General features: G+C 41.5%; 1 protein-coding gene across 1 annotated transcript; it reads right to left on the bottom strand.

The window, feature by feature from the left end:
- Nucleotides 1-330: 330 nt before the first annotated feature.
- LOC139380195 (charged multivesicular body protein 2Ba) lies at nt 331-14114 on the bottom strand. Its single transcript, XM_071122651.1, has 6 exons — nt 13956-14114; nt 10524-10615; nt 5648-5842; nt 4484-4586; nt 4145-4251; nt 331-1702 (listed from the first exon to the last, which is right to left on the bottom strand). Exons 1-6 carry the CDS (start codon nt 13987-13989, stop codon nt 1589-1591), a joined length of 645 nt encoding a protein of 214 aa, XP_070978752.1. The 5' UTR covers nt 13990-14114; the 3' UTR covers nt 331-1588.
- Nucleotides 14115-15159: the final 1045 nt, after the last annotated feature.

Below are 15159 nucleotides of genomic sequence, written 5' to 3'. Positions count from 1 at the left end.
AGGAAGTAAATATAAGTAACCATTACAAATTTGAAAAATCTGCATCTATTTTCAAGGAGGAGTAGAAGCTATTTATTTCAACAGTTTTTCCTTTTTGAATTTAAATTAAAATCACTTCCTGAATTGACTCCCTTCAATTGAAATTGTGTTATTACAGCTCTGGGCCTCCATGCTTCTAATGCAGACTGTCCTCTTCAATGCCTGAATAAAAACACCATTGATATGAAGCAGGTGTGGTTGGCATAGGTCAAAGGGTGCACCCAAACTAACTAGCAGCAGCTAGTAAAACAACATATTTCACTGCACCTATTCAGTGTGACAATAAAACCATTTTTTGTACATTATGCTATTTTATTCATTATAAAAGTCAAAGTCTAAACAGTACAACTGTATAGATACAGAGGATACATACATGGTGGAGAAAAAGTGTGACAACAACCTTCATTTATTCACCTTTCCTCTCTGAAGAATTGCACCACAAAATCAAGTTGAAAAGAAACTGATGTAACAATAGTAAGCCAGTCAATGTTTTCCAGTAACAATCTTTAAGACAATTATTTTAGTATACAGTGACATACTAGTCGACATTAGAAAACCAGAAGAGAACCATGAGAGGGAACATTCTAGAATGCATGAAATGTTTAGTTGATAATGCACAATGTCATTGTCTCCTTTCCTGCTCTTACAGCATGGGAGAGTGAAACAGAGAGAGCGTCAGGAAGACAATGATCAGTCTTCTTCACAAACCCATTATACACTCTAGAATGTGTGTGTGTGTGGTGTTTTAAAAAAACAGCTCTAACAACGATAACTGCACAGCAGTCGAGATAAAAGGAGAGAGATGAGGAGGACAGACAGACTGTTGGTTCTATCCCACATCAGAAAGACAGGACACACAGAGATCAACTAAGACACATAGACAACATCTTCAAATTAGAGTACAACTCAATAGTACAAAACAAGCAATTCAAAATGAACTATTCTTTGAAATATGTTAACGATTATTAGTTTGAATTCGCATGAATTACTCTTTCACACACCGTTTTAAACTGAATCTATTTACGTATCTTGACATGCAGCTTGATCCTGCTAATTCCATAGATTCTCATGCAAAATGTTCATTAGTGAAAAAGTCAAGCCCTTACCCTACTCGGAGGGGTTAATGTCAGAAGTTCCTAGAGTTAATGTCAGTGGTTCTAGACAGACAGTGTCAGTAGTTTGACACCAGCAGCGTCTATAGTACTGAACCTAAAGATGTGAGAGCACAGAGAACAGTCATCACCTCACTCTGTTTATTTGACTTCATCCTCCTCCCACAGGAGTTGTACTCCCAGGACTAATGGAGAAGCCATGCACAAAATATCATGTGAACATAGAGGTCACTTTTCCAGAGTCAACTGTCTGTATGTACATAAAGAGGCCAACCCCTTCAGCAGGCTGCAGCAGAATGTAGTGTGGGTCATAATATTCTATTATTCCTTAATTTAGTCATTACATATTCAGAATCACCCACAATCTGGACCACCAGAATCACCCACACATGGACCACCAGCCTGCTGGTACACAGGCCTAGCCCATGGTGTGTGTGTTAGTCCACTCCCAGGGCTCGGAGTTGACGCTCTATCTCGTCGTCAGAGATCTGCGTTTTCCGTTTAGGAGAAGCAGTAGGGAGACTCTTCCCTGCTGCTGGGGCTCTCACCATCTGAAACACACACACATTACAACCAGTTAACACTGGCACTGGTCTTACAACACACATCCCAACAGGTTAACACTGGCCTTACAACACACAGTAGAGTAGCCCTTCTGCACAGAAAGCGGTGGTGTAGTAACACATGCTGTCCCCCAGGGGGAGTGGGTTCCCTGCCAGATGGACAGTCACTGTAACTGCCTCTCATTTATTGCCACACACAGGGCACCTACAGGCACAGTCTACAGCACGTGTCAAACTCATTCAGACTACAGGCTGTTATCTCATAAAGACAAGCAGGCTACAGGCAGACTACAGGCTGTCATCTCATAAAGACAAGCAGACTACAGGCAGATTACAGGCAGACTACAGGCTGTTATCTCATAAAAACAAGCAGGCTACAGGCAGACTACAGGCTGTTATCTCATAAAGACAAGCAGGCTACAGGCAGACTACAGGCTGTCATCTCATAAAGACAAGCAGATTACAGGCAGACTACAGGCTGTCATCTCATAAAGACAAGCAGACTACAGGCTGTTATCTCATAAAGACAAGCAGGCTACAGGCAGACTACAGGCTGTCATCTCATAAAGACAAGCAGGCTACAGGCAGACTACAGGCTGTCATCTCATAAAGACAAGCAGGCTACAGGCAGACTACAGGCTGTCATCTCATAAAGACAAGCAGGCTACAGGCAGACTACAGGCTGTCATCTCATAAAGACAAGCAGGCTACAGGCAGACTACAGGCTGTCATCTCATAAAGACAAGCAGGCTACAGGCAGACTACAGGCTGTCATCTCATAAAGACAAGCAGACTACAGGCTGTTATCTCATAAAGACAAGCAGGCTACAGGCAGACTACAGGCTGTCATCTCATAAAGACAAGCAGGCTACAGGCAGACTACAGGCTGTCATCTCATAAAGACAAGCAGGCTACAGGCAGACTACAGGCTGTCATCTCATAAAGACAAGCAGGCTACAGGCAGACTACAGGCTGTCATCTCATAAAGACAAGCAGGCTACAGGCAGACTACAGGCTGTCATCTCATAAAGACAAGCAGGCTACAGGCAGACTACAGGCTGTCATCTCATAAAGACAAGCAGACTACAGGCAGACTACAGGCTGTCATCTCATAAAGACAAGCAGACTACAGGCAGACTACAGGCAGACATCTCATAAAGACAAGCAGGCTACAGGCAGACTACAGGCAGACTACAGGCAGACTGCAGGCTGTTATCTCATAAAGACAAGCAGACTACAGGCAGACTACAGGCAGACTACAGGCAGACTGCAGGCTGTTATCTCATAAAGACAAGCAGGCTACAGGCAGACATCTCATAAAGACAAGCAGGCTACAGGCAGTCTACAGGCTGTCATCTCATAAAGACAAGCAGACTACAGGCAGACTACAGGCAGACTACAGGCAGTCTACAGGCTGTCATCTCATAAAGACAAGCGGGCTACAGGCAGACTACAGCAGTGGTATTGAAAATTTTTCAGCAGGGACCCTACTTTTTCCACCGGAATTTCCATTCATTCTCACTAGCAGTCCAAATCTAATGACAACCTTCATCTATACATTTTGATTTTTATATGAACAAATAACCTTTAATTCATTGCATTCATCTCTTATTAAAATTAATAGAAACCAATTAATACATTTACTCAAAATAGTTTTTCAAATCTTTCTTAAAACTGTTTGTATATTGTCCCACACAATCTGTACACACACACACACACACACACACACACATTTGATTTACATTTTGGCAACCCCACTGCAGTTCCCCCGCCTACAAGCAATCTTCCATAAAGACAGGCAGGCTACAGGCACAGTCTACAGCAGTGTTTCCCAACTCCAGTATCCCCAACTGTTCACATTGTTGTCGTAGCTCCGGACAAACACCTGATTCAACTTGTCAACAAATCATCAAGTCCTCAAATGAGTTGAATCAGGTGAGTTAGTCCGGGACTACAACAAAAATGTTAGGTAGGGCTGTGACGATACCAGTATCGCAATATTTTTTCCATTACAAAAATTAAAACACGAAGCAGCAAGTCCTTTAAAAACCTGCTGTATGTAAAATATTATGTTCTATATCTTGGAATATAAATAAATGTGACTCTGGAAGACAACATTATGTTTCCAACATTAGGGCTGTTTTCTTAAAGAAATTAAATCCACTTTGTGTTTCGTTTTCTTACCACGATACTAACGAGTATTGCAATACTGGTATCGTCCCAGCCCTACTGTTGGGTACTCTAGGACTGGAGTCTCCCTCCCATTAAGCCAGGCAGGCTACGGCCTATCCTGCTACTGTCTTTGTCTGCTACACCTCAAAGCATCCAGATGGGAGAGGGCTTTGAGATGATACAGGACCCTCTTACCTTTCCAGAGGACTACTTATGGGGAGAAGTGACTGGGGAACGGCAATGGGCAGTATGTCTTACCTTTCCAGAGATCTCGATCCCGATCTCATCCAGAACCTGGTTCACAATGTCCTGAGATTCTTCCTCATCTCCTGATTCCACAAATATCTCATCTAACGTATCGTTGACTGGAGGGAGCAAGAGAGAGGGGTAGAGGGGGAAAAGGGGCAGACAGAGAGTGAGAGGCAGCGAGACAGAGGTCCTAGTCATTTTACCGTTAAAAGGTCATTGAACCACTAGGCAAACACACTGATCTGCATGATGTTTTTTGGTTCTGACAGTTTTTTTTGTCAGTCACTATTGTCATTCTTTTAAAATGTTTAAATCCTAGGCTAGGGAGCCAATGATAGCAGGTCTTACTCATGTCCTCGGTCATGCCCATCTTCATGTTCTCTTTCTGGAAGTCCTGCATGGTCTGGAGGGTCTTCTGCGGATCCATCTTCTTGTTCACCGCCTGCATTGTCTGGACAAATACAGAGACAGACAATACTTACACCACCAAAACTGTTATATTACACAGACACAATACACAACTCCCAGAGCATGTACGCGCATCATAAATACGTAGAGGGATTCTGTCTCTTCTTCCTGTGTGTTATCAGCCATGGCCTAGTTTCACGCCGGAGCCTCAAACTGCCAAATGAGCTGCACACGTCACATGTAATTAGATGTCATTTTTGTATTGCTCGAAAACCTTTTCAGAGCATGTCCCTGTTGTTAGTGGGTCTCTCTGCAGCCCCATAGTCTAGATGAAGCTAGAAGTGGGCTGTTTGGTGAGACTTTACTGTTTTCCCTCCACACTGAAGCCGTGGTAACACAAGTATGGTAACACACAAATGAGCAGCGCTCCCTAAACACATTCCTTTTTCTGTTACAGATAGGTCTAATTCTGAGACCAGCCAATCAGACATCCTGGTCATGACTAATTAACTACCACACAGAGAAATACACTCCGATCAGAAACAATGCACTGATTAGAAACAGATTAATACATGAATAACTACATTAATAAATACTTTCAGACTGTAACTAGTTCACATTCTTAGCTCTAAACATTATGGGCTTATAGTCCTATAACCAGGCTAATTAGATATGCTACTTTATACATTACCAGAAGACTAATTGATAATAAACTAAGATGTGTAAGGATGCCATCTGATCTGTGTCTCTGAGCTGTGAAAGGGTATAGGATGGACGAGGGTGAAATGAGAATCTCTACCCAATCAGACAAACATTACCATCCTGAGGGGATGACAGGATATATAGACAGACTAATTAGCACACACTCAGAGATGGAGTGGAATCCTTTGAACTGTTTTGGAGAAGCTGTTTTAATGTTAACTGGGTTAGTCGGTCTGCTTTTGGGCCTCATTTACACAGACACACACAAATGTATATGTGTGTGGAGCAACAATACAAATTAAAAAAATGATGACTTTTAGAGGCCCAACATCCAAAATGTGATGGTCTGCGTGCCTGTCAGAATGTGTGTGTGAATGCACGCATGTGTGTGGTGCTCTTTACCTTAGCCGTAGTGGACATGGCTCCAGCCATCTTCATCTGAGAATTCATGACCTTGGTCTGTGTGGACATGGAAGTGACCTTTGAACTGACGGCGTAGGTCCTGTTCTTCTGCTTCCTCAGCTGGACCAGCTGCTTGGCCAAGATCTTACACGCCTCGCGGTTCCCAGACTTAGCCATCTTCTTTATCTCCATCTCCTACAGGGGGAGGAGGATCAGCTTCTGACTGGCTTTGCATATATTTTAGATTCTTCAAAGTAGCCACCCTTTGCCTTGATGACAGATTTGCACACACTTGCATTCTCTCAACCAGCTTCATGAGGTAGTCACCTGGAATGCATTTCAATAAACAGGTGTGCCTTGTTAAAAGTCCAGGATATGTAAGGGCTATTTGACCAAGAAGGAGAGCAATGAGTGCTGCATCAGTTGACCTGGCTCCCACAATCACCCGACCTCAACCCAATTGAGATGGTTTGGGATGAGTTGGACCGCAGAGTGAAGGAAAAGCAACCAAGTGCTCAGCATATGTGGGAACGCCTTCAAGACTATTGGAAAACATTCGATGTGAACCTGGTTGAGAGACTGCCAATAACGTGCAAAGCTGTCGTCAAGGCAAAGGGTGGCTACTTTGAAGAATTTAAAATATATTTAGATTTTTTAAAACACTTTTTGGTTACTACATGCGATCCTGAGTGGCCCAGCGGTCTAAGGCACTGCAGCTCAGTTCAAGACGAGTCACTACAGACCTTGGTTCGATCCCAGGCGGTATCACAATCGGCCGTAGTCCCATAGAGCGGCGCACAATTGGCCTAGCATCGTCTGGGTTAGGGGAGGGTTTGGCCGGTGTAGGCCATCATTTTAAATAAGAATGTTATAAACGGACTTACATAGTTAAATAAATACAAATGTTCCATGTGTTATTTCATAGCGTTGATGTCTTCACTATTCTACAATGTAGAAAATAGTCAAAATAAAAGGCAAAATTGTGAGTGAGCCGACTCCCTTGTCTGAGAAGCAACCCCACACATGAATGGTCTCAGGATGCTTTACTGTTGGTATGACACAGTACTGATGGTAGCGCTCACCTCGTCTTCTCCGGACACGCTTTTTTATGGATGCCCCAAACAATCAGAAAGGGGATTCATCAGAGAAAATGACTTTACCCCAGTCTTCAGCAGTCCAATCCCTGTACCTTTTGCAGAATATCAGTCTGTCCCTGATGTTTTTCCTGGAGAGAAGTGGCTTCTTTGCTGCCCTTCTTGACACCAGGCCATCCTCCAAAAATGCACTAACACCTGCCTGCTGCCATTCCTGAGCAAGCTCTGTACTGGTGGTGCCCCGATCCCGCAGCTGAATCAACTTTAGGAGAGGGTCCTGGCGCTTGCTGGACTTTTTGGGGCGCCCTGAAGCCTTCTTCACAACAATGGATCCGCTCTCCTTGAAGTTCTTGATGATCCGATAAATGGTTGATTTAGGTGCAATCTTACTGGCAGCAATATCCTTGCCTGTGAAGCCCTTTTTGTGCAAAGCAATGATGACGGCACGTGTTTCCTTGCAGGTAACCATGGGTGACAGAGGAAGAACAACGATTCCAAGCACCACCCTCCTTTTGAATATTCCAGTCTGTTATTTGAACTCAATCAGCATGACAGAGTGCTCTCCAGCCTTGTCCTTGTCAACACTCGCACCTGTGTTAATGAGAGAATCACTGACATGATGTCAGCTGGTCCTTTTGTGGCAGGGCTGAAATGCAGTGAAAATGTTTTTTGGGGGATTCAGTTCACTTGCATGGCAAAGAGGGACTTTGCAATTAATTGCAATTCATCTGATCAGTCTTCATAACATTCTGGAGTATATGCAAATTACCATCATACAAACTGAGGCAGCAGACTTTGTGAAAATGTATATTTGTAAAACTTTCAAAACTTTTGGCCACGACAGTACACATCAGTTTCCCCAGGGAGCCCTATTAGATTATACACAGTGTAAATACTGTGATTTGACTATGGTCTAAACACCTGAGAGCTAGCAGCCCCTCTTAGCTTTGGTAAAACAGCCTATTGCCCGAGGGAACACACTGCAAGGCTGTAAAGCCATGACCCCTGGGAAACAATACAGCTGCAGCCCTGTGTGTCTCTGATTATTCTGAAGAGCCAGTCCTCAACAAAAATTATTGATTAATTATCATTATTGACATTTTTACAGGAATAATACTCCCATCCCTCCACCCCTTCCCTCTGTCAGAGTGTAGTGAGGGTTAAACTATCATTAGGCTGATCAGTGCTATGTAGAGTGGAGAAGAGCTGAGTGAAGGAGATGATTATTCAGCAGAGCCAGTCTCCTCCTCAGGTAGAGCGCTCTGCTAAACAGCTGAGTAGGCAGATTTCCATTACAGGACCATTACATTACCCCTCAGACACACAAACAGGTGCAGTCAGTCTCTGCCTGCTAAACATATTAATGATCAGAACAGACAGAACATCTTAATAATGAGGCTGCTATCTGCCATTAAGCAAAATTACATTTAAATATGTAACAGTGATTTAGGATGGGATGACAAGTGGTGCTGATGTGAGCTTATTACTGATATTATATTAGGAAATTAGGAAATACCATGGTTGATTAGGAAATACCATGGTTGATTAGGAAATACCATGGTTGATTAGGAAATACCATGGTTGAACATGACCAATGGTACAACTACCTGGGACAATTTGTTTTTAATTAAAATCAGCCCCCCCCCCCCCCCCCAAAAAAAAACCCATCTAAAAATAAAAATAAATATTCCTATTAAAATCTGGTACAAAATATTCCAATAGTGTAATTTTACCAATTGCACTATATGGAAGCAAGGTTTGGGGTCCACCTGTAATTACGATTATAAGCAATGTGCAAAAAACCCACATACAGAATTCTGATTGCCAAAGCCCGAGGAACATCTCATGACCATTAATTCCTTGAAGTATTTACATAGTATATAACTTACAAGTAATACATAGTGTAACCATCATCCATGTATATTTGGTTATTTATTAGCCATTCTTTTTAATAATCTTATTTGTATTTAATGAAATGTATCAACCAAAGATTACACTATACAACAGCAGTAGTGTTGTACCTGTAGACATGATCATGTGACCTAGGCATATGTCACTTCATAGGAGTGTCATTTGAACTTTTTTTTATTTTAATCAAAATGTGGTTTTGGGCAGAAATTACTTCTGGTTCATGTACCTTAATAAAAAAATGTGTATGCTATCTGTAAATAGGAATGAATGTGTTAAATTACGAGCCTAGTTGGTTTAGCCATGGAAAAATACAGGAAACTTCCCGCTAGCCATGAATGGCTGAGATAATGGGTGGGCTGGACATGCCGGGAGATAAGTTCGGATTGGTCTGCCATGTAGAATGCTTCTGTCTAGAACATGAACTGCTCAGTATGTGTAGACAACCCTTTCTACTGCGGCGTGTTTTGACATAGTGTTGCATTGCTGCAATGAGGTTAATAGCGCTATCGACAAAAATCAGTGGGAAAAAGTAGTGATGGAGTACTTTCTAGAGGACCATCGTGCCATGGTGACTCTCTCAGACTCTGAAAATGAATCAGACAATGAGGAAATCCCTGATTTAGGAAAAAACATGTTAATTGAACCAGACATTGTAGATTCTTCCCCCATCACTGTCATCAGAAGAAACGGCGCTCAACAGTGTCGTCTTGGAAGAAGTTGAGAGAGTTTTGAAATCAGTGGAATGCCCGGTGGAAGCAGAGATATGATAACCAAATGCAGAGAGTCCTGGAAATCTATGTTTACTACACTACTATCTTATTCACTCTGTTCAGCACATGGCCTCACATGTGAATCGTTAAAGAGATGGGTGGGGCTAAGGCATAAGAGGGTTAGACTATGCTGAATAGTGTAGACAAAGAAGGGCTCTCAAGTTGGTGTACAAAAACTAATATGGGACATTTTCTCAAAAGTGGGGTTAGAGGTTTGTCAACATTCAAAGCAGAATTACTTTACCATTATTCCTCAACTGCAGGTTATGATATTCAATTTTCTAGCTCTGATTCTCTACCTTTATCCAACGTAAAAAACACCATTTCAATTTTTGCTACATTGGACCGAATCCAGGTGGTGGGTCACATACAGTATGTACTATTATTAATACTGAAATTAACTGTGTTTCATTATCCTCATTGCACTATATTTACTGAAATGCTGTACCAATATACTGCTTTGGCAATATGTACAAATTGTATTTCATGCCAATAAAGCAATCTGAATTTGAGAGAGAGGGGAGAAGATTCGGTAAAACTGACAGATGAATGGTGCTATCAAATAACAATGTACATAGAGACAGACTGATCTAATGCTCACTGGACCAGGGCAATAATTCAGCTGGACAGATGTGACAAAACATCCTCTTTTTCATCTGAATAATGAACCAAGTTCTTCTATGGAATAAAGTGGCTATAAATTCAAATCATGGGCTATCCCTGGATCCATGCCAGTACACACACACACACACACACACACACACACACACACACACACACACACACACACACACACACACACACACACACACACACACACACACACACACACACACACACACACACACACACGTGTTCTACTTCCTCTTTCCCCTGTAACTATTCTACCTGTCCAAAGCTGTCTTTCCTATCCCAGTGGTTAGCTAAGCAGCTTGTAGGCCTAACAGACAGATCAGGAAAGGGATGTGAGTGGAGGTAGGATGGAGCAGGATCCGCCTTGAGTCATTTACACACATTTGATGAAATCAGCAGAAAAGGTTCTACTGAGAAACTAAAACCTGCTGCCGTCCTACAGCACTTCACAGGGTGAGGGGGTCTCACCATTTGTTTCTCTTGTTTCTCCAGAGCAGCTCTGTCTCTAGTGATCTGTCTCTGAGTACCACGAAGCTCCTTAGTCTGTTCCTTTATAATGTCTGTGAGAGAGAGAGAGACAGAGCAATTAGAAAAACATTTACCCTACGAACATACAGTTATTGAATCAAACTGGTTCTCTTTGCACAGACAGACAGACAGACAGACAGGACAGACAGGACAGACAGGACAGACAGGACAGACACAGATATTGGGCTTTCTGTATAGCTATAGAAGCAGAGTACCATTCTGTTCACACGGGTAGATAGACAGGGACAAAGCTCTGGAAATTCCTCATTCACGGGGCTGAGCCTGGACTCTAAGCCATTCCTGCCTCACACACTACCCATTACCCTGACATGACGCGTGTAACACAGTCCGACACACACTATGCTCAAAATACCAGACTCAACTGTACACAATACAACTGGGTTCTGTATTAAATGGATAGGTGGACCAACACTAAAGAGAGCTCAGGATTGAACTCTTATTGAGATAATTCATACTTCAGATGGACCAGACTAAAATAATTCCTTAATAACATATTACTTTTAGAAATATTGGCAGGGTAAACTATGTGATGAGTCTCGTTTCAAGGGTTTCCAATAACAATACACCAGGCTCATGCCTTCATATGTACAACAGCAATAATGTAGCAAAAATAATAATCATTTGAATCAATGTTTTAAGGCAGGATAAAACCCTTGAAGTGTAGCATCAATGGGAACAATATAGGCACAAGCGTGAGGTGAACTGAATAAGTGAAGGCATTCACGGAGAGATGGTCACACAGCAGCAGTTCCTAATATAAGGCTGTGGAGTATGAGTTTGGAGAGCAGTCCCAGAGAGAGACCAGGCATGTCTGTAGGCAAGGGTACACTGTTCTAGCCATTTCATCCAAACCGCCCCATCCAAATTTTTAGCATAAAAACTAGAAAAAAAAACAAGAATGAATCGCATGACCGATTGGTTTACAAAACAACAATTGCACCCTCACCAGACCACTTCAGATAATCTTCAGATGGTAACCATTCTCTCTCTTACACACACACACACACACAGCTGTGAATGTTTCCCGGCCATCCCAGCTCCCGTATTTGGGTAAAGGAAACGATCCCCTACACTGCTATTAGCTCTAAGGTTACCGCAGTGAGCCAGGGCACTCCACCAGCTGATGCACTAGACCATTGCAGTGGACTCCATCACTAGAACGAGAGGATTCCCAGAGATTCTCTCTACAGTGGAATAGGTACCAGAAGCGCTACCAACAACCTCTAACACAACATCTAAATTGAGCCTGTTTCATTGCTGGATCAAAATGCTAAATATTCAACAGAAAATGTATCTTTCTTTCCTCAAAATAAGGTTTTTCCACAAAACTATAAAAAGGTATAAATAAAAGATTTAAAAACAATAAGAGGAAAGTATTTGTTTAACGTTCAGATAATTCCTGCAGTGGAAGTCCAACACTGAAGCATACAGCAGTGAAGTTGTGTTGTTGTAAAGCACCTCAAACTTCTAGAAGAAAATACATGAGGAAAGTGAAAGAATTGGTTTTTTTTCTGCCCCCCCCCAAAAATACTGCAGTAAAGTTTTTACAGATAAATGTTGCAGAATAACAGGCTCTCAAACTCTCAAAAAAATTACCATAATGTAAAAATAATACATTTAAAAAATGACCTGAAAGTGAGAATCCTTGCTATAGGTACCTATGGTGCCCTAATCACCCCAACAACTCCAGAGAGAGAGAGAGAGCTGGACCACTTGTGAGAGTGAAGCGTAGTATCTACGTGCAGGGTGACGTATCGACAACGTCTACAAGAGGGTGGGGTATTGTCTACAAAACTCCACCAGCTATTCTCTGCCCGCCATCACACCCGCACGCCCTACCATGGGATGCCAGCGCTTCTCGACACCGGGCAACCTTGGCACCCCACGCCCAGAGAGAGGAGAGAGAAAGAATGAGAGGAGGGGCAGAGACGCTGAGATATCCTATCAACTATATGGCCTTGAGTAAACGTACAGTACAATCACAGTAAGTGAATATTGATTCTCCATCAATGAGACCATGGTCATGAAATAACTTATTAATATTGAATTAGGTAGAAACTTGAAATTGATTATATAAAAACGTACGATATGTTTTTGTTTAATAAAGTTATTAGTGATTCAGAAGTAATGTATTGCTGTATTCTGAATAGTCTGAATAGTTCTGTTGCATTCTGACCCTGTAAGACCAAAACATATTGACTGATAAGGCCCAACATTTCAATGGCTCAATAAGATGGAGACATTTCTTCCTCTTCTTAACTTTTCTTTATCAAGAGACACCTGAAAATCAATATTTGAGGTTCTTCTTTTAACATAGTGCTACATTTTCAAAGTATCAGCAGCAGCAACATGCTGCATGGCACGTGCTGTGTTATCCTTACAGGCAGTTTGAACTCTCTCTCACACACACACTTCACTGTTGACTTCTGGTTTCCCCTTGCTTCATGTTTGACTACTATGAGACAGGAAAACTGAGAAGTGTTTAACAGTCCAACATAGCCTAATTGAAATCTTGACATGATCATTACTAGGGTTGGCAATTGCCAGGGACCGCACCATATGATATTATAACGATACTTTGGTGCCCAAATTATTAAGATTGAAAACAATTGGAGTGTTGGTGCAGCAGGTACAGCCAACTAGCGCAAAAAATAATATTGCGATATTGTCAAAACGATACATCAAAAATTATTTCCCGATATGTAATATGATTTTTAGAGAGTAGCGGGAATGGATCGCGCAGACACTGTGATAAACCGTACTTATATCCATCCATCTGTCTTTAACTGAACAGAGTGAAGTAACAGGGTCTCTGGATCACATGTTTCTCTCGTGTGAACAAAGCTTTCTTACAGGTCCTACACTGCTAGAGGCTGTTAATCATGGAATTGATCTGTTCCAGTCAGCAGGTAAATTACAAAGTAACCATTAAACATACTAGGCAGCATAATCAAATCAATGTAACAATCTACTAATTTAGCCTAATACAACTACACTGTTCACACGATGGTCAAATTCTGACCAGTTTTTTGTTGTTGTTGTTGCATTTAGCAACTTCACAAGGAACTTTCACTGATAACGTTACACAGACAAGTGGAATAGTAACGTTATATTGTCTAGTTTCAGACTGTGACACAATCTAACTTGAGGGGATTCCACGTTGACCAATGTCATTGTTGATTTTGTAACAAACATGCATCTTCACTTTTTAAACTGGTGTCAGGTGAACTGGTAAAACAGTTCAACTGGCTCGTTCAGTAGGCAAGTCTGTGTTCGTTACTGGCAGAGTCTGGGTCACACCAATTCAAACAACTTTGCTACAAGCCTACTAGCAGTGGAAAACAAACTTACCGTCGACTGTCTTCTTCTTGAATAGAGAAGCCATGGCGCACAAATTAAAACCAAATACTATGCCTAAATACAATGTATGTGCTTCCAGGCCGTGGGCAGCTAAACTGTAGCTCTAGCAACAAGCTGAGACTTCCTGGTCGAACTGTTCCAGCCTTTCACATGACATCCCAGACTCACCGCCGACTCTCTGACGTCACCACGGGACTCTCACAGTTCCCCTTGTCTCCCCTAGAGAGCGCTACTGTTCCAACGCAAACGAAGCTCTTTTACGGTTCATATCAACCCGCACAGTGAACTGGGTTAGATTTTTTTTTTTAAGTTATCAGTGATTATTTTATCAACTCTGCTCAGAAATTGCCGAGTGAGTAGAAAATGAGGACGGTAACTTTGGGAAAAACGCCCTCTACGGAAAAGTTTGGTAAGATTTAGATATGTGCATACTGGCTATCCTTAGACAAACATATTTGAAGGGAAATAATATTTATTTTGTTCTTTAATAAAAATAGAGACCCAAACATATTCACTTTAAATTGTACTACTTTATTAAAAACTGATTACAATTATTCTCTCTAACCAAGTGGATTATTTATCTTTAGGCTCCCTACTGGTATATATAAACACGTTATAAACACGTTTATAGATCTAACTTCATAATATTATATATACATAACTTTTTTCTAAATGACAAAATATTAGATCAATGTACCTCAAAATCGTTTTATTGAAGTGACTTAAAAAGTTGAGATGAGACAGATGACATTTTTAGTTGAGCAAGACAAGTGGCATCCAGGCTAACTGTTGGTGACACCTGTGAAATGACAGGATGGGGGCGTTTAACCTCAAGACACCAGACCAGTCACTAGAAAGCAATAAATAGTAGCTCAAGCACAGGCCATTTACATTAGCATTTATGATTTTTATTTTTGCATATTGGATTATGCCCCCATTAAAAAAATGGTTGGAGTTATTTTCTATGCACATGAAAATATAGCAAATGCTCGGGATTGTTATGTCTGTGTGTGTGTCCCCCTCTGTGTGCGCTCGTGTGTGTATTTTTTTTTTTAAGAAGCTATGAAAATGTAAAGTACTACATCCATAAAAACAACCACAGAGGCTAGATAGACATAAAATAACTCCCTACGGCTTTACACCGCCATCAATTATTTTGTTCTCATTTCATCCTCATCTCACTGGATAATGTTAC

This window comes from Oncorhynchus clarkii, chromosome 22 (assembly GCF_045791955.1).
Source record: "Oncorhynchus clarkii lewisi isolate Uvic-CL-2024 chromosome 22, UVic_Ocla_1.0, whole genome shotgun sequence".
Taxonomy (NCBI): Eukaryota; Metazoa; Chordata; class Actinopteri; order Salmoniformes; family Salmonidae; genus Oncorhynchus; species Oncorhynchus clarkii.
The sequence above is the reverse complement of the archived record's forward strand: the minus strand, read 5'-3'. Positions and strand labels throughout refer to the sequence as shown.

Excerpts from the sequence above, each read along its gene's own strand:
- LOC139380195 (XM_071122651.1), bottom strand. The coding sequence starts at position 13,989 with ATGGCTTCTCTATTCAAGAAGAAGACAGTCGACG. Across the intron at positions 10,616-13,955 it reads CAAGAAGAAGACAGTCGACG|ACATTATAAAGGAACAGACT; the intron begins GTAAGTTTGTTT and ends TCTCTCTCACAG. Across the intron at positions 4,252-4,483 it reads GGGCATGACCGAGGACATGA|TCAACGATACGTTAGATGAG; the intron begins GTAAGACCTGCT and ends TGCTCCCTCCAG.